This window comes from Nerophis lumbriciformis, linkage group LG17 (genome assembly GCF_033978685.3).
Source record: "Nerophis lumbriciformis linkage group LG17, RoL_Nlum_v2.1, whole genome shotgun sequence".
Lineage (NCBI taxonomy): Eukaryota > Metazoa > Chordata > Actinopteri > Syngnathiformes > Syngnathidae > Nerophis > Nerophis lumbriciformis.
This window is the reverse complement of record NC_084564.2, coordinates 41,728,189-41,752,743: the sequence shown is the minus strand read 5'-3', so window position 1 is coordinate 41,752,743 and position 24,555 is coordinate 41,728,189. Positions and strand designations below refer to the sequence as shown.

At 38.4% G+C, this 24,555-nt stretch overlaps 2 protein-coding genes across 3 annotated transcripts in view; both read right to left on the bottom strand.

The window, feature by feature from the left end:
- The window catches only part of trim59 (tripartite motif containing 59), a 48,549-nt gene extending 33,968 nt beyond the window's left edge, over positions 1 to 14,581 (bottom strand). The window contains exons 1-2 of one of the 2 annotated variants that reach the window (XM_061973239.1): positions 14,304 to 14,581; positions 6,177 to 6,226 (exon numbers count right to left, since the gene is read on the bottom strand). The gene's annotated coding sequence lies outside the window, so the exon portion shown is untranslated. The remainder of the gene's footprint in view (positions 1 to 6,176; positions 6,227 to 14,303) is intronic. The other variant, XM_061973238.1, reaches the window with a different exon arrangement.
- A 431-nt stretch (positions 14,582 to 15,012) lies between these two features.
- The window catches only part of kpna4 (karyopherin alpha 4 (importin alpha 3)), a 69,520-nt gene continuing 59,977 nt past the window's right edge, over positions 15,013 to 24,555 (bottom strand). The window contains exons 15-17 of the mRNA XM_061973240.2: positions 24,387 to 24,549; positions 24,206 to 24,300; positions 15,013 to 17,036 (exon numbers count right to left, since the gene is read on the bottom strand). Of these exons, the coding sequence (XP_061829224.1) occupies positions 16,941 to 17,036; positions 24,206 to 24,300; positions 24,387 to 24,549 (354 nt within the window). The 3' untranslated portion in view covers positions 15,013 to 16,940. The remainder of the gene's footprint in view (positions 17,037 to 24,205; positions 24,301 to 24,386; positions 24,550 to 24,555) is intronic.

Sequence of the window (24,555 nt, the reverse complement as noted above, 5' to 3'; positions counted from 1 at the left end):
ACAAAAACCTGCGAAATACCACAGAACTCAGCAAACACATTTGGGACCTCAAAGACAATAATGTTGAATATTCAATAACATGGCAAATTCTTGCATCCAGCACACCTTACAATAGTGGTAATAAAAGATGCAACCTATGCTTGAAAGAGAAACTGTTTATTATTTACCGTCCAGACCTGTCATCCCTCAACAAGCGCAGCGAAATTGTAACAACATGCCGCCATAGACGGAAACACCTCCTAGGTAACACATGAGCCAATCACCACGCCCCTAGGCCAGCCTGTACCCACCCACTCTGTGCCCTATATAAACCATGGTATGCGAATGCTCCCATTAAAATCTCCTGATGATTGAGGGTACCCCCCCTCATGAAACAGGCCTGTAGAGATGAAATAGTCTTGTGATTTTTTTTCCCACACATACATATACATATATATATATATATATATATATATATATATATATATATATATATATATATATATATATATATATATATATATCTACATATATATATATATCTACATCCTGAAAATATGCAAACAAAACTGTGTTTAGATAATTGATCCTTCAAACTTGCATAAATAAATCTTAAGGGATATAACATAACTTGGCTTTTGAGAGCTTCAAAATGTAATGAATAAAATGCTAAAGTTGTTGATAAACAAACAATTATTTTAATAATTAAATATGGTCATTTAAAATTAATTATTATGATCATTTAAAATTAATTATTTCCAATATGTTTATTTTAGTGTATAATTCTATGGCTGGATGTAATAAGGAGTCAGAAAAAATACAAATAAAAATACAATTCATTTTTATGTTTTTAGCAAAATATAGTAAAAATGTATTTAGTTTTTTTTTTTAAATTAATAAATATAATTATTTATAGGTAAGACAAACATAATAATACAATTTATCTCTAGTCTGGATGATTTAGTTTTTGTCACCCTGTGGTCCTCACTCAGGTCCGCATGGAGCTGGAGGGGGCGTGGCCTCCAGCTCCGGCTGAAAATCAGGAGATTTTCGGGAGAATATTTGTCCCGGGAGGATTTCGGGAGAGGCGCTGAATTTCGGGAGTCTCCCGGAAGATTCGGGAGGGTTGGCAAGTATGAATTAGATGACCATAGTAACTAATTAGATGAGCATAGTAACTAGTATATGATACAGATTCCAAGCATGTAAAGACTTAGTATAGTTGAAGACTTCCGGTCATTAGAAAACATCATAATGGCAGCTACACTTTACATCTTAAACATCAAAAAAAAATATTTGGTAATGTCCGGCGGGCCAGATTGAAACGTTTAACGGGCCTTCATTTGCCCAGGTCTGGGTTAACCAAACACAAATTTTATAGCAGCTATTTTAGTCAAAACCGGATTTGCTGATACAAATTAATGTGAACAAATGTTAGTCATTTTAAGGATCTCTTCAGGCACGGAAGTCCAAAGTGCAGCGCGGACAGAATGCGCGGCCTCGGGTTAGCTCATTTTTACTGGCACATGTATTAATCAAATGAAACAAACATAAATAACTGGCTTTCACTTCACAGGTGTCATAGTTTTGATGTGACAATCTACAATGGAAATAGTCATGAAAATAAAGAAAACACATTGAATGAGAAGGTGTGTCCAAACTTTTGGCCTGTACTGTACATAAATATATACAGGTAAAAGCCAGTAAATTAGAATATTTTGAAAAACTTGATTTATTTCAGTAATTGCATTCAAAAGGTGTAACTTGTACATTATATTTATTCATTGCACACAGACTGATGCATTCAAATGTTTATTTCATTTAATTTTGATGATTTGAAGTGGCAACAAATGAAAATCCAAAATTCCGTGTGTCACAAAATTAGAATATTACTTAAGGCTAATACAAAAAAGGGATTTTTAGAAATGTTGGCCAACTGAAAAGTATGAAAATGAAAAATATGAGCATGTACAATACTCAATACTTGGTTGGAGCTCCTTTTGCCTCAATTACTGCGTTAATGCGGCGTGGCATGGAGTCGATGAGTTTCTGGCACTGCTCAGGTGTTATGAGAGCCCAGGTTGCTCTGATAGTGGCCTTCAACTCTTCTGCGTTTTTGGGTCTGGCATTCTGCATCTTCCTTTTCACAATACCCCACAGATTTTCTATGGGGCTAAGGTCAGGGGAGTTGGCGGGCCAATTTAGAACAGAAATACCATGGTCCGTAAACCAGGCACGGGTAGATTTTGCGCTGTGTGCAGGCGCCAAGTCCTGTTGGAACTTGAAATCTCCATCTCCATAGAGCAGGTCAGCAGCAGGAAGCATGAAGTGCTCTAAAACTTGCTGGTAGACGGCTGCGTTGACCCTGGATCTCAGGAAACAGAGTGGACCGACACCAGCAGATGACATGGCACCCCAAACCATCACTGATGGTGGAAACTTTACACTAGACTTCAGGCAACGTGGATCCTGTGCCTCTCCTGTCTTCCTCCAGACTCTGGGACTTCGATTTCCAAAGGAAATGCAAAATTTGCATGGTTGGGTGATGGTTTGGGGTGCCATGTCATCTGCTGGTGTCGGTCCACTCTGTTTCCTGAGATCCAGGGTCAACGCAGCCGTCTACCAGCAAGTTTTAGAGCACTTCATGCTTCCTGCTGCTGACCTGCTCTATGGAGATGGAGATTTCAAGTTCCAACAGGACTTGGCGCCTGCACACAGCGCAAAATCTACCCGTGCCTGGTTTACGGACCATGGTATTTCTGTTCTAAATTGGCCCGCCAACTCCCCTGACCTTAGCCCCATAGAAAATCTGTGGGGTATTGTGAAAAGGAAGATGCAGAATGCCAGACCCAAAAACGCAGAAGAGTTGAAGGCCACTATCAGAGCAACCTGGGCTCTCATAACACCTGAGCAGTGCCAGAAACTCATCGACTCCATGCCACGCCGCATTAACGCAGTAATTGAGGCAAAAGGAGCTCCAACCAAGTATTGAGTATTGTACATGCTCATATTTTTCATTTTCATACTTTTCAGTTGGCCAACATTTCTAAAAATCCCTTTTTTGTATTAGCCTTAAGTAATATTCTAATTTTGTGACACACGGAATTTTGGATTTTCATTTGTTGCCACTTCAAATCATCAAAATTAAATGAAATAAACATTTGAATGCATCAGTCTGTGTGCAATGAATAAATATAATGTACAAGTTACACCTTTTGAATGTAATTACTGAAATAAATCAAGTTTTTCAAAATATTCTAATTTACTGGCTTTTACCTGTATATATATATTTATACACACACATATTATAATATAGTTTTTGTGAAGCTGACATTTTTAGCAACATTAGGTTAACAAAACACAAATTTCATAGGAGCTATTTTGGTTAAAACTAGATTTGCTAATACAACTTAATGGCAACAAATTGTGAGTCATTTTAAGGATCTCTTCAGGCACGGAAGTCCAAAGTGCAGCCTCGGTTAGCTCATTTTGACTGGCACATGTCAAGATCAAATGAAACAAACAGAAATAACTGCTGAAGTGGAGAACAACGGGCAAATGTCCGGAGAAAATGAAGAAATGTTAATATTAATAACACTGATAATATTAATTGCATTTTAAACAGTATTTGAATGGACATTTGGATTATTGAACATCCCTGTATTAAGGGTTATTTAAGAGTTAGAGGTCCGATATTGTTACATATTTATATACTTATATTCAGAGGTGGGTAGAGTAGCCAGAATTTGTACTCAAGTAAGAGTACTGTTACTTTAGAGATTTAATACTCAAGTAAGGAGTAGTCACCCAAATATTTACTTGAGTAAAAGTAAAAAGTATGTTGTGAAAAAACTACTCAAGTACTGAGTAACTGATGAGTAACATACACATTCTTATCATATATATATATATATATACATACATTGATATATACAGTATATAATTTATATTTATTTATTTTGCCGTTTTTGTTTACATGTTAAAGGTGTTTTAATGAATATACATGCATGTTTAACACATATAGATTCCTTTCTTTCATGAAGACTAGAATATAAGTTGGTGTATTACCTGATTCTGATGACTTGCATTGATTGGAATCAGACAGTGGTGATGATAACGTCCACGTTTTCAAATGGAAGAGAAAAAAAAGTCTTCCTTTCTGTCTAATACCACATGAAAGTGGTTGGTTTTTGGCATCTTATTTGTCCAGCTTCCATATTCGTTTTTATACACTTTACAAGAAATACATTGGCGGCAAACTCCGTAGCTTGCTAGCTTGTTTGCGCTGGCTTTCGGAGACTCTTATTATGAAAGCGCAGGCGCGATGGAGCGGCACTTTTATTGTGAAGACAGGAACTGTGTAGTCAGTCTTTAGGCTTTTGACGGGAAGTACGGTTGAAATTTTAAAAAAGGGTCTTTTTTTCCTTCACATTTTTGATTGATTGATTGGAACTTTTATTAGTAGATTGCACAGTACAGTACATATTCCGTACAATTGACCACTAAATGGTAAGACCCGAATAAGTTTTTCAACTTGTTTAAGTCAGGTCATGTGACCGCCTGGCTCTGTTTGATTGGTCCAACGTCACCAGTGACTGCATCTGATTGGTGGAACGGAGTGAAACGTCACCAGTGACTGTATTTGGTGAAACGCAGGCACTACACTCTTAGAAATAAAAGTGCTAAGTAGAACCATATATGGTTCTTCGGCTCGTCCTCATAGGAGAACCCTTTTTGGCTCCAGGTAGAACCTTTTTATAAAGGTTCCACCTGGAACCCTTTCGGAGGGTTCTACCTAGAACTGTGTGTGTAAGGTTCCACCCAGAACCCCCCATGAGAGGTTCTACAAAGAACCCACGCAGGGAGTTCCACTAAGAACCCTTTCATGTTTCAAGGGTTTCATCTAGAACCCACACAGGGAGTTCCACTAAGAACCCTTTCGTATTTCAAGGGTTTCATCTAGAACCCACACAGGGAGTTCCACTAAGAACCCTTTTGTATTTCAAGACTTTCATCTAGAACCCACGCAGGGAGTTCCACTAAGAACCCTTTCGTATTTCAAGGGTTTCATCTAGAACCCACACAGGGAGTTCCACTAAGAACCCTTTCGTATTTCAAGGGTTTCATCTAGAACCCACACAGGGAGTTCCACTAAGAACCCTTTTGTATTTCAAGACTTTCATCTAGAACCCACGCAGGGAGTTCCACTAAGAACCCTTTCGTATTTCAAGGGTTTCATCTAGAACCCACACAGGGAGTTCCACTAAGAACCCTTTCGTTTGTCAAGGGTTTCATCTAGAACCCATGCAGGGAGTTCCACTAAGAACCCTTTCATGTTTCAAGGGTTTCATCTAGAACCCACACAGGGAGTTCCACAAAGAACTCTTTCATGTTTCAAGGGTTTCATCTAGACCTGACACAGGGGGTTCTAAAAACATCCCTTTTCAAAGGTTTTCACCGATAACCGTCTTGTCTTCTGAGGGTTCAATAAAGAACCATATTGTATTCTACAGATCAGTTTAGTTCATATTATATTGTGGTCATTTATCATGTTGACATTGAACAAACATTCAAAACATTTTAATGAGAAAAACATTTATTTAAAGATAGGCACCATTATTGGCAAATGTTATCAGGAAGTATGTCCCTGGTGACACAGGATCTTACCCATGCTTTCAAAAATCCCTGAAGAACTCTTTCTTCCAAAAACGGTTCTCTGGATCAAAATAGTTCTTACTGGAACCCTTAGTGTTAGTGAGAACCCTTTTAAAACCAATTATTCAGAAAAGGGGTTTTAAAGGGTTCTCTGGATCAAAATGGTTCTTACTGGGACCATTAGCGTTACCAAGAACCCTTGAAAAACCCTTTCTTCGGGAAAGGGTTTTTCAGAAGCAAATGGTTCCAGGTAGAACCTCAGCCCTTGTAGAAGAACCCTTTTAGAACCCTTATTTCTAAGAGTGTATGAAGGTCTGTCTGACAAACCAAAACAAACAAAGCGTGCATTAACAGATCGATAAAAATTAGTAGCGAGCTGAATGTAGATAAAAGTAGCGGAGTAAAAGTAGCGTTTCTTCTCTATAAATATACTCAAGTAAAAGTAAAAGTATGTTGCATTAAAACTACTCTTAGAAGTACAATTTATCCCAAAAGTTACTCAAGTAGATGTAACGGAGTAAATGTAGCGCGTTACTACCCACCTCTGCTTATATTCAGGGCCGGCCCGTGGCATAGGCCGTAAAGGCAAATGCTAAGGGCGCCGTCCATCAGGGGGCGCCATGCCAGTGCCACAAATGTTGGAGAAAAAAAAAAGAAAAAAAAAAGTTGGTACTATTATTTCTAAATACAAAAAATAATCTCACGTTAATTAAAATGCAAAGTAAAGCCTATTTAATAGAAATATTATTTGTTACAACATTACGCCCCCCCTCCTCCCCCCGCACGGTGCGCCCCCTCCCTTCCCGTATCATGACTCTTTTTGGACGTCACCACATCAAAAAATCAACACAAGATGTCAAAACGGCCAAAACTGTCAGGTGCCCAGGGAAGAAAAAAGAGAAAAGAAGAGGAGGAGAAACGAGAAAAAGACAGTGGTAGCAGGTAGGTAACGTTAGCCTACATGAAATTATTTGTCTGTTACAGAATGTGATAGTAACCTGGCTTTTTAGCATTAAGCTAATGCTACATGATTCGGCAATTGCTAATCAATAAATAGCTAGTTCTGTTTTAACGTCGGGTTAATATTGTGGAGGGGGCTAAATTGTTATGGAAAATAATAATGTAACGTTAGGTAATTACAGTACTCCCACCTTACATTCCTCAGGGACATTTGTATTAGATCTTTTAAGTAGGTGTTTTTTGTTTACTTTATTGCCTTCTGGTTAGCTAATGTTTGCCCTGCAGGTAATAGTCACTTTTCCACCCCTTTATATATTAGGTATAGTTGTAAGTAAAAAAAGGGCCGGGCCTGCTTATATTGCATTTGACTAAAAAGTGGTGGTTAGTGTAACAATGAAAAGTGATTTCTATTTATATAGCCTTTTTCTTTGTGGAGACTCAAAGCGCTTTTTGTTAAAGCCATTATCTACATCTTCAAGCTACATTTGAACCGTGTGGGGGCAGGTGAAGGTAAAGTGTCTCGCCCAAGGACACAACAGCGGCGACTAGGATGGCGGAAGCGGGACTCGAACCTGGAACCCACGGCCGCCTCAAAGCAATGTAAAAAAAAAAAAAAAAAGACCAGGAGTATAAAACGGGGACTAGAGCAGCTCCTATCCGATTGCTTTGCATTGTGCAGAGTCATGGAGTTCCTAACATGTGTGGTAGGAACAGTCCTGCATGGATCAGCTGTCCTCTAACTCAACTCAGTGGTCCCCCGACCTTTTTTGCACCACGGACCGGTTTAATGTTGGCATTATTTTCAGGGACCGGCTTTCCACTTGTGCCAGATAAATACAGCAAAATTAAGTGCATGAAAAATAAAATACCTTATATTTTCTTTCTTTACTTTCTTATTTTCCTTACTTACGGTATTTAGGTGTTTTTTTTATAGTTTGACAAGGAAAAAAAAATAGTGTCCAATATTGCAACAAATATTAAATTATCTAACTTTGTTGGTCAAAATCCAAATAAATTAGAGATGTGTTAAAATGTAATATCGAAAATTATCGGTATCGTTTTTTTTTTTTTTAATTAAAACATAAAAAACACAAGATACACTTACAATTAGTGCACAACCCAAAAAACCTCCCTCCCCCATTTTGTTGGTTGTTTCTTTCTGTTATTAATATTGTGGTTCCTACATTATATATCAATATATATCAATACAGTCTGCAAGGGATACAGTCCGTAAGCACACATGATTGTCCACTAATAGTACCGTATTTTCCGCACTATTAGCCGCACCTAAAAACCACAAATTTACTCAAAAGCTGACAGTGCGGCTTTTAACCCGGTGCGCTTTATATATGGATTAATATTACGATTCATTTTCATAAAGTTTCGATCTCGCAACTTCGGTAAACAGCCGCCATCTTTTTTCCCGGTAGAACAGGAAGCGCTTCTTCTTCTACGCAAGCAACCGCCAAGGTAAGCACCCGCCCCCATAGAACAGGAAGCGCTTCTTCTTCTACTGTAAGCAACCACCTGCCCGCGTAGAAGAAGAAAAAGCGCGCGGATATACCGTACGTTTCATTTCCTTTGTGTGTTTACATCTGTAAAGACCACAAAATGGCTCCTACTAAGCGTCAGGGATCCGGTTCATGAAAAGACGCAATCTCTCCATCCGCACACGGATTACTATTTCACAGCAACTGATATTCCTGTGAACCGCACTGTGGATACAACGGGAGCACGTACGGTGAATATTCGCACCACAGGGAATGAGAAGTCATCCTTCACTGTGGTTCTAGCTTGCCATGCTAATGGCCAGAAACTTCCACCCATGGTGATATTCAAAAGGAAAACCTTGCCAAAAGAGACCTTTCCAGCCGGCGTCATCATAAAAGCTAACTCGAAGGGATGGATGAAGAAAAGATGAGCGAGTGGTTAAGGTAAGTTTAAGTTTACGCGAAGAGGCCGGGTGGCTTTTTTCACGCAGCTCCGTCCATGTTGATATACGACTCCATGCACGCCCACATCACGCTGGTTTTAATATATTATTAAAGTTTGACTGACCTATCTGACTGTTTTTTTGACATTCCTTTAGCGCAGTTAGATGCGGCTTACAACACCGGGCGGCTTATAGGTGGACAAAGTTTTGAAATATGCCGTTCATTGAAGGCGCGGCTTTTAACCTAGGGCGCCTTATGGTGCGGAAAATACGGTACTAACCTTTAACACTTCATTTTACTCATTTTCATTCATTACTAGTTTCTATGTAACTGTTTTTATATTGTTTTATTTTCTTTTTTATTCAAGAAAATGTTTTTAATTTATTTATCTTATTTTATTTTATTAATTAAAAAAAAAAAAGTACCTTATCTTCACCATACCTGGTTGTCCAAATTAGGCATAATAATGTGTTAATTCCACGACTGTATATATCGGTTGATATCGGTATCGGTTGACATCGGTATCGGTTGACATCGGTATCGGTAATTAAAGAGGTGGACAATATCGGAATATTGGATATCGGCAAAAAGCCATCATCGGACATCCCTAAAATAAGTACTTAAATATCTGTTTAACTTAAGATTTCAAGCAAGTTATCCATCAAATTGTACACTATAAAAATGACCAATAGATTTTACTGTAACATTTAGGGAGTTTTGTTTTTTTACAGCATATTACTGTAAGTTGGGGGGAGACGAGCAACGTTTGTTTTTTTACAGTAAAATTCTGTCGACTGAGCTGTTAGGTTTTTGTTTTTTTTTACTACAAAATCCACGGTTGATGATTTTATGGTAGCACATTTTATTATGGTAAAAAACTGGCTGCTGAGTTGCCAAAATAAAATCAAACAGCACTACTGTATTTCTATTTACAGTAATAAAAAAAAATTAAAAAAACACCATATATTTTACAGTAAAAGTCTGGCAAATAAACTGCCAATTTTTTTCGGTAAAAAAATAATGTCACAAAGTTATAACAAATATAACAACTTCCTATGAGTAGTTTTATTGTACATCTATGAACAAGCTCATGAGTGTGTCTAGTGCACAGGTGTCAACTTCAAGACCCTCCACCTCATTTTATATGGCCTGGAAATAATATTTGTCAATAAAATACCTTATATTTACTTTCTTTCTAAAGGTTTTAGGTTGTTTTTTTCTAGTTTGACAAGGGAAAGAAAATAGTGTCCAATATTGCAACAAATATTATATTATCTAACTTTGTTGGTCAAAATCCAAATAAATACTTAAATATCTGCTTAACTTATGATTTCGAAGCAAGTTATCCATCAAATTGTACACTATAAAAATGACCAATAGATTTTACTGTAACATTTAGGGAGTTTTGTTTTTAGTTTTTTTACAGCATATTACTGTAAGTTGAAAAAAAACGACCAATGTTTGTTTTTTTACAGTAAAATTCTGTCGACTGAGCTGTCAGTTTGTTTGTTTTTTTTACTGTAAAATCCACGGTTGATGATTTTATGGTAGCACATTTTATTATGGTAAAAAACTGGCTGCTGAGTTGCCAAAATAAAATCAAACAGCACTACTGTATTTCTATTTAAAGTAATATGTTGTAAAAAAAATAATTAAAAAAAACACACTTTCTTACTAAAGGTGTTAGGTTGTTTTTTTCTAGTTTGACAAGGGAAAAAAAATAGTGTCCAATATTGCAACAAATATTATATTTGTCAATAAAATACCTTATATTTACTTTCTTACTAAAGGTTTTAGGTTGTTTTTTTCTAGTTTGACAAGGGAAAAAAAATAGTGTCCAATATTGCAACAAATATTATAATATTTGTCAAAAAAATACCTTATATTTACTTTCTTACTAAAGGTTTTAGGTTGTTTTTTTCTAGTTTGACAAGGGGAAAAAAATAGTGTCCAATATTGCAACAAATATAATATTTGTCAAAAAAATACCTTATATTTACTTTCTTTCTAAAGGTTTTAGGTTGTTTTTTTCTAGTTTGACATGGGAAAAAATAGTGTCCAATATTGCAACAAATATTATAATATTTGTCAAAAAAATACCTTATATTTACTTTCTTACTAAAGGTTTTAGGTTGTTTTTTTCTAGTTTGACAAGGGGAAAAAAATAGTGTCCAATATTGCAACAAATATAATATTTGTCAAAAAAATACCTTATATTTACTTTCTTTCTAAAGGTTTTAGGTTGTTTTTTTCTAGTTTGACATGGGAAAAAATAGTGTCCAATATTGCAACAAATATTATAATATTTGTCAATAAAATACCTTATATTTACTTTCTTACTAAAGGTTTTAGGTTGTTTTTTTCTAGTTTGACAAGGGAAAAAAAATAGTGTCCAATATTGCAACAAATATTATAATATTTGTCAAAAAAAGACCTTATATTTACTTTCTTTCTAAAGGTTTTAGGTTGTTTTTTTCTAGTTTGACAAGAGAAAAAAAATAGTGTCCAATATTGCAACAAATATTATAATATTTGTCAAAAAAATACCTTATATTTACTTTCTTTCTAAAGGTTTTAGGTTGTTTTTTTCTAGTTTGACAAGGGAAAAAAATAGTGTCCAATATTGCAACAAATATTATATTATCTAACTTTGTTGGTCAAAATCCAAATAAATACTTAAATATCTGCTTGACTTATGATTTCGAAGCAAGTTATCCATCAAATTGTACACTATAAAAATGACCAATAGATTTTACTGTAACATTTAGGGATTTTTTTTTTTTTTTACAGCATATTACTGTAAGTTGAAAAAAAAGAACCAATGTTTGTTTTTTTACAGTAAAATTCTGTCGACTGAGCTGTCAGTTTGTTTGTTTTTTTTACTGCAAAATCCACGGTTGATGATTTTATGGTAGCACATTTTATTGTGGTAAAAAACTGGCAGCTGAGTTGCCAAAATAAAACTAAACAGCGCTACTGTATTTCTATTTACAGTAATATGTTGTAAAAATAATAATAAAAAAAACACAGCATATATTTTACAGTAAAAGTCTGGCAACCTTTTTTCTGTTAAAAAAAACAGTGGTCAAATCTGCATATTTCTTTTACACTTTACATTAGAAATTTAAATTTTTTTTTTTTAAATTCATAGGCAAATTTATTAATAATTTACTGTTACAAGCGGCCATGACTGCGGTGTGGCCCTCAATGAAAACAAGTTTGACACCACTTGTGGCCCTCAATGAATGTTGGTCATTAAAGTGGTACTTAATTAATACTTAGGTCTACTACACTACTGTATTTAATGTTGTCATCATGGTGGTGCTTAATGAATACTTAGGTCTACTACACTACTGTATTTAATGTTGTCATTAAGGTGGTACTTAATGAATACTTAGGTCTACTACACTACTGTATTTAATGTTGTCATGATGGTAGTACTTAATGAATACTTAGGTCTACTACACTACTGTATTTAATGTTGTCATTATGGTGGTACTTAATGAATACTTAGGTCTACTACACTACTGTATTTTAAAGTTGTCATTATGGTGGTACTTAATGAATACTTAGGTCTACTACACTACTGTATTTAATGTTGTCATTATGGTGGTACTTAATGAATACTTAGGTCTACTACACTACTGTATTTAATGTTGTCATTAAGGTGGTACTTAATGAATACTTAGGTCTACTACACTACTGTATTTAATGTTGTCATGATGGTAGTACTTAATGAATACTTAGGTCTACTACACTACTGTATTTAATGTTGTCATTATGGTGGTACTTAATGAATACTTAGGTCTACTACACTACTGTATTTAATGTTGTCATGATGGTGGTACTTAATGAATACTTAGGTCTACTACACTACTGTATTTAATGTTGTCATTATGGTGGTACTTAATGAATACTTAGGTCTACTACACTGCTGTATTTTAATGTTGTCATGGTGGTGATACTTAATGAATACTTAGGTCTACTACACTACTGTATTTAATGTTGTAATTATGGTGGTACTTAATGAATACTTAGGTCTACTGCACTACTGTATTTAATGTTGTCATTATGGCGGTACTTAATGAATACTTAGGTCTACTACACTACTGTATTTTAATGTTGTCATGATGGTGGTACTTAATGAATACTTAGGTCTACTACACTACTGTATTTAATGTTGTCATTATGGTGGTACTTAATGAATACTTAGGTCTACTACACTACTGTATTTTAATGTTGTCATGATGGTGGTACTTAATGAATACTTAGGTCTACTACACTACTGTATTTTAATGTTGTCATTATGGTGGTACTTAATGAATACTTAGGTCTACTACACTACTGTATTTAATGTTGTAATTATGGTGGTACTTAATGAATGCTTAGGTCTACTACACTACTGTATTTAATGTTGTCATTATGGTGGTACTTAATGAATACTTAGGTCTACTACACTACTGTATTTAATGTTGTCATTATGGTGGTACTTAATGAATACTTAGGTCTACTACACTACTGTATTTTAATGTTGTCATTATGGTGGTACTTAATGAATATTTAGGTCTACTACACTACTGTATTTTAATGTTGTCATTATGGTGGTACTTAATGAATGCTTAGGTCTACTACACTACTGTATTTAATGTTGTCATTATGGTGGTACTTAATGAATACTTAGGTCTACTACACTACTGTATTTAATGTTGTCATTATGGTGGTACTTAATGAATACTTAGGTCTACTACACTACTGTATTTAATGTTGTCATTATGGTGGTACTTAATGAATACTTAGGTCTACTACACTACTGTATTTTAATGTTGTCATTATGGTGGTACTTAATGAATGCTTAGGTCTACTACACTACTGTATTTAATGTTGTCATTATGGTGGTACTTAATGAATACTTAGGTCTACTACACTACTGTATTTTAATGTTGTCATTATGGTGATACTTAATGAATACTTAGGTCTACTTCACTACTGTATTTAATGTTGTCATTATGGTGGTACTTAATGAATACTTAGGTCTACTACACTACTGTATTTTAATGTTGTCATTATGGTGGTACTTAATGAATGCTTAGGTCTACTACACTACTGTATTTAATGTTGTCATTATGGTGGTACTTAATGAATACTTAGGTCTACTACACTACTGTATTTTAATGTTGTCATTATGGTGATACTTAATGAATACTTAGGTCTACTTCACTACTGTATTTAATGTTGTCATTATGGTGGTACTTAATGAATACTTAGGTCTACTACACTACTGTATGGCATGGCTATGATATGGGTATAGTATTTAGTACTATGATATGGGTATAGTATTTAGTACTATGATATGGGTACAGTATTTAGTACTATAATATGGTTATAGTACTTAGTACTATAACTATGTTCTATCCCTAGAGAGAAGGCATACTTTATGTGTAGGCATCTTTGTGTAAACTTCCATTGGAGAATCTTATCTCGGGGCCAATTGTCTGCTGGTCGGTTATCAAAATATGACAGATGAATTAGTTAGTATGCTATTATTAAGAGCTGTATGGTTTATTGCACAGAATGTGACGATAATCACGCAATACTGCTTGATGAAATGTTATTCTTTAATCGTCAGCTTGTAACGTACAGCTGCTATATATTAAAGTGGGTTGGCGTATATTACCCAGGACTCACCGTTGTTGTCTTCGTGTGATCGTGTACAGCGAATAAACCGAAATATGGTCATCGAAACGTTGGGAATTTATTAAAAAAATTCAAACTTACCGTCTGGTCAGAGTTGTTGTTTAGGCAAGAACGCCTTCATTCCTGGGTAGTTTCATGGTGCGTTTAAGGCCGTAAGAAAATTCTTACCGCCAAGTTTGATGATGACGTCGTAGCGAGGCTGCTGTAAACAAAACAGAACTCTGGGAAGACTATAAACAAATAAGTGTTATTTAGTAATGATGTGACTTGTCCGAGGTAGGTTAGCATTTTAGGGGTTTGTTTAAATGCGTTTAACGGTTAGGTAGACTTCAGATTTCGATAGCAGGGAACGCATCAGTCTTGTCTGAAGTACGCATGCGCACAAACGCACAAACAAGGCTATCCAACCTATCGGTACGACCAGGAATAATTTGAACGTTTTTTTGTTTTTTTTTTAAATAATTTGAAGCGCTCAACCGTCCTGTCAAAAACAAACGACCAGGAATAATTTGAACGTTTTTTTTTGTGTGTGTTTAAAAAAAAAAAAAAAATTGGAACAAGTGCTCAACCGTCCTGTCAAAAACAAACGACACAAACATTGGGTTCACTATTTTATTTTCTCAGACAACTTAAGTTGTAGCCTAACCCTCCCACCCACCCCACCCCCAAAGAAGATTTGGGTTAACCACTTCAGTGTGATGTTTTTTTTAACATCTGCAAAAAAATCACGTCTCTGCTAACGTGGAATGCTGGGAAAAAAAATAAAAAATAAAGCCCCTTATGTCCAACATCAGTGTAATTGTCCTTTAATTACAGTGTCTCAGTGGGTTTAACACAAACTGGAGTGGTTAGGTTTGTACACTTATTTGAAGAAAATATGAACATAGGACTCCCAGGGTACTGAAGATATATCATTTTGTCGATTATGCATCCTAAGGCCTGTGCCAATGGGACACCCTACAACCTTGAGGGGGGGGAGAAAAGGTTAGATTACCTCGATGAGTAACCAATATACTTTACTGCAGCTCTTGAAATGAGATCAATATTTTCTTAACTATCACTAAAAACATCCTTGGACTACTCTAGAAAGACAAAGATTGTGTTCAAGTGATGCACATTGCAGATGTGGCCGACCTATGAAGTCACCGACCTATCTTCAGAAAGAAAGGGAGACTTTTACTTTGCAGTACGTGTGCAAAACCATACCGATCATTTTTGCAATGAAGTCATAAAGGGGGATAAAGGAAGGGGAAACATGTAACATTTAAGCACAGTTTACTTAAAAAGAAAATTACACTGTATCCACAGCCTAAGGAAACTAAAAGACCCTAAAAAAACCTGTGCCATATTTGAGTACATGCAAAGGTTATGAGATTCACAATCCTACATGAAATGGCCATTGTTCACTTCTCGCTTTCATGATCATTAGTCAAAGCTATGGCAACAATTTTTTTCCTTTTTCCGCTGTGATTAAAAATAACGCTCATAAGGGTAACTGAATCTTTTAGTTATTCCTAACAATGGTGTCAATTTCACAGCATGTCTGGTGGCATAGCTTTCGGGTTGTGGTGTGAAGGTGGCTTGATGATCGCCATCAAACACCATTACTGAAGCAATTAAAGTAAAAGCCGAAAACAAAATAAAAAAAAGCATAAAAAGGAGGCAAACAGAAAAGCTCCAAAGCCACCTAATCCATCTTAATATATAATGCACCATCTCTCTGCATCTGCCAATAGCAATGTCCAGTGTCAATTATTACTAACTTAATTGAAAACAAAATAAACCTTGCAATGACATTTTTTTTTCTCCTCCTTCTCATATCCAAAGTTCTTCTTTTCAGGGATTTGAGGATCAGCCCCAAAGGCCGAATTTCTTTCTCGAAATCTTTTCTAAACCTCCCTGCGTTTCTCAATTCTTCAAGATGTTGCATTTTGTATTTTTCCCCGTCCCCGCATGCGTTCGCACACTTCTAGTCAGGCACGCAGCCAAGCACACACAACCCACCCACCCACCCTCTCTCGCACACGTGACACGCGCAGTCGGACTCCCGGCCCCGCCCCCCTCCCTGTGGGCAGGGGGTGGGAGGATGGTGCCCTGTTGAGAGGAGATGAACCTGGCTCCTCAGCACTGAGTCCAGACATTCATACGCAATGGGTCCATTCACACACGTCTGATAGTGTGGCCGATTAGGGGAGGGGCACAATGAAGGTGGCGCCCTCGAGTTGGGAGGATCGCAGAATTGTGATGATTCGTGGTTCATTTCAGTTCAGGATTATAGTTTGATGCACTTCTGCATTTTCTCGCATTAAGATTTCCAGATGTCGTGGTGCTCCTCGGGCAGACATGGGAGTTTCCTCGTAGTTTTTCTTGAAGAGGACAGCTCCAATAACCAGTTATGTCGGCATGTCTCTCCAAACTGTTGATGAAGGTGTTTTGCTTCTTTTTTTTTTTTTTTTTTAGCAACATGTAGCCACTCATTCTCACTCGCACCCACTCGCCAACTCAAACTTCATTTGGGCCGGTTCCCCCTGGAATGCCAAATGAAATCCACACATTTTTCTCTCAGATAAGATGCAGCCATGGATCCCACGAGCCAAGCACAATGGATCAAATATCTCACACTCTCGCTCTCTCTCTCGCTCGCTCTCCTATTTTTTTTTTATATGTTGAACAGAGTGCTGCATCGTGAACAAAACTCCAGAATACCCCAGATGCTGTCTAGAACTGGAATCCCTCGGCTGGCACGTTGGCAGAGTTAAAGCCAAAAGTTCCGCCCTGGATGGCTTCGGGGACCAGGCTGTTGTCTTCATCAATCTGAACAGGGTGGAAATAACAAGACACAAACATTACAGTAATGATTATAGTAGACTGTAAGATAGAAAAGCAACACATGATACTGCAGTCTGACAACAGCACAGAAGTTTTACAAGGCCAAAGTGAGTGGATATGTAAAACATGAGGAGATGAACTAAAAGAAAAACTAGGGTCGACGAGTGACATGACTATGAAATATGTAACCAGGGATGGGAAATATGGACCAAAACTGATATCCCGGTATTCTAAGGCCGAATGGCAATATACGATATCCATCCATCCATCCATCCATCTTCTTCCGCTTATCCGAGGTCGGATCGCGGGGGCAGCAGCCTAAGCAGGGAAGCCCAGACTTCCCTCTCCCCAGCCACTTCGTCCAGCTCTTCCTGTGAGACCCCGAGGCGTTCCCAGGCCAGCCGGGAGACATAGTCTTCCCAACGTGTCCTGAGTCTTCCCCGCGGCCTACTACCGGTCGGACGTGCCCTAAACACCTCCCTAGGGAGGCGTTCGGGTGGCATCCTGACCAGATGCCCGAACCACCTCATCTGGCTCCTCTCCATGTGGAGGAGCAGCGGCTTTACTTTAAGCTCCCCCCGGATGACAGAGCTTCTCACCCTATCTCTAAGGGAGAGCCCCGCCACCCGGCGGAGGAAACTCATTTCGGCCGCTTGTACCCGTGATCTTGTCCTTTTGGTCATAACCCAAAGCTCATGACCATAGGTGAGGATGGGAACGTATATCGACCGGTAAATTGAGAGCTTTGCCTTCCGGCTCAGCTCCTTCTTCACCACAACGGATCGATACAGCGTCCGCATTACTGAAGACGCCGCACCGATCCGCCTGTCGATCTCACGATCCACTCTTCCCTCACTCGTGAACAAGACTCCGAGGTACTTGAACTCCTCCACTTGGGGCAAGATCTCCTCCCCAACCCGGAGATGGCACTCCACCCTTTTCCGGGCGAGAACCATGGACTCGGACTTGGAGGTGCTGATTCCCATCCCAGTCGCTTCACACTCGGCTGCGAACCGATCCAGTGAGAGCTGAAGATCCTGGCCAGATGAAGCCATCAGGACCACATCACCTGCAAAAAGCAGAGACCTAATCCTGCAGCCACCAAACCAGATCCCCTCAACGCCTTGACTGCGCCTAGAAATTCTGTCCATAAAAGTTATGAACAGAATGGGTGACAAAGGGCAGCCTTGGCGGTGTCCAACCCTCACTGGAAACGTGTCCGACTTACTGCCGGCAATGCAGACCAAGCTCTGACACTGATCATACAGGGAGCGGACTGCCACAATCAGACAGTCCGATACCCCATACTCTCTGAGCACTCCCCACAGGACTTCCCGAGGGACACGGTCGAATGCCTTCTCCAAGTCCACAAAACACATGTAGACTGGTTGGGCAAACTCCCATGCACCCTCAAGGACCCTGCCGAGAGTATAGAGCTGGTCCACAGTTCCACAACCAGGATGAAAACCACATATACGATATACCGTATTTTCCGCACTATAAGGCGCACCTAAAAACCACAAATTTTCTCAAAAGCTGACAGTGCGCCTTATAACCCGGTGCGCTTTATATATGGATAAATATTAAGATTCATTTTCATAAAGTTTAGGTCTCGCAACTACGGTAAACAGCCGCCATCTTTTTTCCCCGTAGAAGAAGCGCGCGGTGCATGCTGGGATATGTGACGTTTCATTTCCATTTGTGTGTTTATGTAAAGACCCCAAAATGGCTCCTATTAAGTGTGTTGTCTGTCTAATTATAAATAATGCAGACGAGGCGTGTTAACTGAGTTCTCAACGTTTACTCACAGCGTGCTCATAACCACATTCTAACTCCCAGCATACAACAACGCTTCTCAGGGCTACCGCGCATGCTCGTCACTATCGTTGCATGCTGGGTAGTGTAGTTGTTATATTTGCTAGCTCATAACAGCACATTAAGAGACACGCTTACGCGCTTAATTCAATACTCGCCGTCATTCCGGGTGGATTGACAAAAGACCTCCAGCCGCTAGATATTGGTGTCAACAGGGCATTCGAAGCTAGACTGCTAACTGCGTGGGAACAGTGGATGACGAAGAAGCGCGCGGTGCATGCTGGGATATGTGACGTTTCATTTCCATTTGTGTGTTTATGTAAAGACCCCAAAATGGCTCCTATTAAGTGTGTTGTCTGTCTAATTATAAATAATGCAGACGAGGCGTGTTAACTGAGTTCTCAACGTTTACTCACAGCGTGCTAACTGCCAGCATACAACGCTTCTCAGGGCTACCGCGCATGCTCGTAACTATCGTTGCATGCTGGGTAGTGTAGTTGTTATATTTGCTAGCTCATAACAGCACATTGAGAGACACGCTTACACGCTTAATTCAATACTCGCCGTCATTCCGGGTGGATTGACAAAAGACCTCCAGCCGCTAGATATTGGTGTCAACAGGGCATTCGAAGCTAGACTGCTAACTGCGTGGGAACAATGGATGACAGAAGGCGAACACACCTTCACTAAGACGAGGAGGCAGCGCCAGACGACGCCAACATCTGCCAGTGGATCGTAAATTTGCCCAACTTTTCACTTCGGACACCGAAAACGAAGGATTTACGAATGAAGAATAACTTCAGAAAGTGAGCGCTATGTTTATTTTGTGTGTTGTGACATTAACGTTCGAGCAACATTATGTTGCTATTGCTCTGCACTATTTTGAATTTTACTATGTTTGTGATTGCACATTTGCGTACATTTTGGGAGTGAACAGAGTTGTTAGAACGCTGGTTTTTAATATATTATTAAAGTTTGACTGACCTATCTGACTGTTTTTTTGACATTCCCTTTAGCGCAGCGTAGGCGCGGCTTATAGTCCGGGGCGGCTTATTGGTGGACAAAGTTATGAAATATGCCATTCATTGAAGGTGCGGCTAATAATCCGGTGCGCCTTATAGTGCGGAAAATACGGTATATCAGTATTTTAAAGAAAACGTTCACATGTTTAGTTTAAACTCGACACTAGAGATGTCCAATAATGGCTTTTTTGCCGATATCCGATATTGTCCAACTCTTAATTACCGATAGCGATATATACAGTCGTGGAATGAACACATTATTATGCCTAATTTTGTTGTGATGCCCCGCTAGATGCATTAAACAATGTAACAAGGTTTTCCAAAACAAATCAACTCAAGTTATGGAAAAAAATGCCAACATGGCACTGCCATACTTATTATTGAAGTCACAAAGTGCAATAATTTTTTTTAACATGCCTCAAAACGGCAGCTTGGAATTTGGACATGCTCTCCCTGAGAGAGCATGAGGAGGTTGAGGTGGGCATGAGGGGGGTAGTATATATATATACCATATACGTATGTCTTCAGAGAAGTTTGATATATTGTGCTTCGATGGCTGGCATATCTTCTTGTCCACAAACAGGGTATTGTATGTATTGAAAGCTTTTCACTTCAATCATTGATTTGTTCATTATTCCCACGGCAAGTAGTAGCATTGTGTGTGTGTGTGTTGTCTGCTGTCACTGTGTGATGTTGCCGCCTCCTATTTGATATCAAGTTCATTGCAGCGTGGAGCTGGTTGCTGCTTTCACTAGCAAAAATATTCCTGCCTTGAACTTGATGTGCTTCTGACGCCGTGTTGTTGACATAAAACCACATCAAAAGTAACATGCAACAATACATCACACGTATCGCAGACGGTCTGATCTGGTACGGACAATGGGAATCCGACTCGTTAAAGAATATTTTGTGTGTGAAGGCCCGCGACGAATGTTGACGCAATGTGATTTCTGCCCAGTGTTTTGAATGTCAAAGTGAAGAAATTCAATGAAGCGCACGTAAATGTGGGAGTCGCTATCAAAGGCAGCATCAAAATATATTATTAAAGTTAAAGTTAAAGTACCAATGATTGTCACACACATACGAGGTGTGGTGAAATTATTCTCTGCATTTGACCCATCACCCTTGATCACCCCCTGGGAGGTGAGGGGAGCAGTGAGCAGCAGCGGTGGCCGCGCCCGGGAATAATTTTTGGTGATTTTACCCATAATTCCAACCCTTGATGCTGAGTGCCAAACAGGGAGGTAATGGCTCCCATTTTTATAGTCTTTGGTATGACTCGGCCGGGGTTTGAACTCACAACCTACCCATCTCAGGGCGGACACTCTAACCCAGGGGTGCTCACACTTTTTCTGCAGGCGAGCTACTTTTCAATTGATCAAGTCGTGGGGATCTACCTCATTCATATATATAATTTATACTTACTTATTTATGAAATACATGTTTTTGTTAATAAGTTAAAGGTGTTTAATGATAATGCAAGCATGTTTAACACATATAGTTAATATTGTTAAAAAATTAAAGGTGTTTAATGATAATACAAGTATGTTTAATACATATAGTTAATATTGTTAACAAGTTAAAGGTGTTTAAAGATAATGCAAGCATGTTTAACACATATAGTCACTATTGTTAACAAGTTAAAGGTGTTTAAAGATAATGCAAGCATGTTTAACACATAGTTAATATTGTTAACAAGTTAAAGGTGTTTAAAGATAATACAGCCATGTTTAACATATAGTTAATAAGTTAAAGGTGTTTAAAGATAATACAAGCATGTTTAACACATATAGTTAATATTGTTAATAAGTTAAAGGTGTTTAAAGATAATACAAGCATGTTTAACACATATAGTTACCGTATTTTCCGCACTATTAGCCGCACCTAAAAACCACAAATTTACTCAAAAGCTGACAGTGCGGCTTTTAACCCGGTGCGCTTTATATATGGATTAATATTACGATTCATTTTCATAAAGTTTCGATCTCGCAACTTCGGTAAACAGCCGCCATCTTTTTTGCCGGTAGAACAGGAAGGCTTCTTCTACGCAAGCAACCGCCAAGGTAAGCACCCGCCCCCATAGAACAGGAAGCGCTTCTTCTTCTACTGTAAGCAACCACCCGCCCCCGGAAGAAGAAGAAGCGCGCGGTGCATGCTGGGATATGTGACGTTTCATTTCCATTTGTGTGTTTATGTAAAGACCCCAAAATGGCTCCTATTAAGTGTGTTGTCTGTCTAATTATAAATAATGCAGACGAGGCGTGTTAACTGAGTTTTCAACGTTTACTCACAGCGTGCTCATAACCACATTCTAACTCCCAGCATACAACAACGCTTCTCAGGGCTACCGCGCATGCTCGTCACTATCGTTGCATGCTGGGTAGTGTAGTTGTTATATTTGCTAGCTCATAACATCACATTAAGAGACACGCTTACGCGCTTAATTCAATACTCGCCGTCATTCCGGGTGGATTGACAAAAGACCTCCAGCCGCTACATATTGGTGTCAACAGGGCATTCGAAGCTAGACTGCTAACTGCGTGGGAACAGTGGATGACAGAAGGCGAACACACCTTCACTAAGACAGGGAGACAGCGCCAGACGACGCCAACATCTGCCAGTGGATCGTAAATGCCTGGGCAGATATTTCGGTCACAACTGTGGTCCGAGCTTTCCGGAAGGCAGGATTCACAGAACTGCCGGACAACAGTGACACTGACTCCGATGACTTCGACGAGACGGAACCGGCCATTTTGGATCCCACATTTGCCCAACTTTTCAATTCGGACACCGAAGACGAAGAATTCGAAGGATTTTCGAATGAAGAATAACTTCAGAAAGTGAGCGCTATGTTTATTTTGTGTGTTGTGACATTAACGTTCGAGCAACATTATGTTGCTATTGCTCTGCACTATTTTGAATTTTACTATGTTTGTGATTGCACATTTGCGTACATTTTGGGACAGAGTTGTTAGAACGCTGGTTTTTAATATATTATTAAAGTTTGATTGACCTATCTGACTGTTTTTTTGACATTCCCTTTAGCGCAGCGTAGGCGCGGCTTATAGTCCGGGGCGGCTTATAGGTGGACAAAGTTTTGAAATATGCCATTCATTGAAGGTGCGGCTAATAACCCGGGGCGGCTTATAGTGCGGAAAATACGGTACTTATTTATGAAATATATGTTTTTGTTAATAAGTTAAAGGTGTTTAATGATAATGCAAGCATGTTTAACACATATAGTTAATATTGTTAAAAAATTAAAGGTGTTTAATGATAATACAAGTATGTTTAATACATAGTTAATATTGTTAACAAGTTAAAGGTGTTTAAAGATAATGCAAGCATGTTTAACACAGTTAATATTGTTAATAAATTAAAGGTGTTTAATGATAATACAAGAATGTTTAATACATATAGTTAATATTGTTAATAAGTTAAAGGTGTTTAAAGATAATACAAGCATGTTTAACACATAGTTAATATTGTTAACAACTTAAAGGTGTTTAAAGATAATACAAGCATGTTTAACACATATAGTTAATAAGTTAAAGGTGTTTAAAGATAATACAAGCATGTTTAACACATATAGAGTCCTTTCTTTCATGAAGACAAGAATATAAGTTGGTGTATTACCTGATTCTGATGACTTGCATTGATTGGAATCAGACAGTGGTGCTCATAATGTCCGCATTTTCGAATGGAGGAGAAAAAAAGTCCTCCTTTCTGTCCAATTCCACATGAAAGTGGTTGGTTTTTGGCATCTTATTTGTCCAGCTTCCGTACTCCTTTGTATACACTTGACAAGAAATACATTGTCGGCAAACTCCGTAGCTTGCTAGCCTGTGCACGCCAGCTTTCTGAGACTCATATTTTGTTAGCGCAACTGTGCAGTCGGTCTTTGGAGTTTTGACGACAGGTACGGCGCCAGAGTCTGTTGAAATAAAGTGTTTCTCGCCTTCCAGTCGGTAATTTTAATGAGCTGGCAGCAGCCAGCGTCATCTCAGAAGACCCTCGGGTGCCTTGAATGTCAATCAAGTGACGAAAGTGACGTCATAGTGAAGATTTATGATCGCTCATTTTTAGGACTATTTTTTTAATGCCTGGCTGGTGATCGACTGACACACCCTCCGAGATCGACCGGTAGCTCGTGATCGACGTAATGAGCACCCCTGCTCTATCCACTGAGTAGGTGAGTATATAATGGTATGGCGGTATTGTATCAAATACATATCTCTTTCTAAAATATATTGGTATAACTCATAATACCTGTATACCCCCAGCTCTAGATGTAACCTGAAGTAATTGAATACTTACATCATCAGATGAGAAGAACTGATCAATTATTTGATATGCTAGCTTGTAGATATCTCCATTTTCATGATTTTGCAGCTGCTCTACTTTCTCCAAACCTGTACAGACAAGACAATCGCATCAACATCAGAAATTGCATTGTAAGTAAAAATAAATATTAGGTGGAAATGCAACATGTACAGACCTCCACACTCTTCAATGAGATTAGCAATAGTTTCAGCCTCGTCATCAGCCATCTTCAGGATATTGCTGAGGCCGTCCAAAACCACCTGCACAACTTGGGCGTCTTTCACCGTAAGCAGGTTGCAGAACGGAGGGATCACCTGCTTCTCAATCAGGTGTGCCACCTTAAA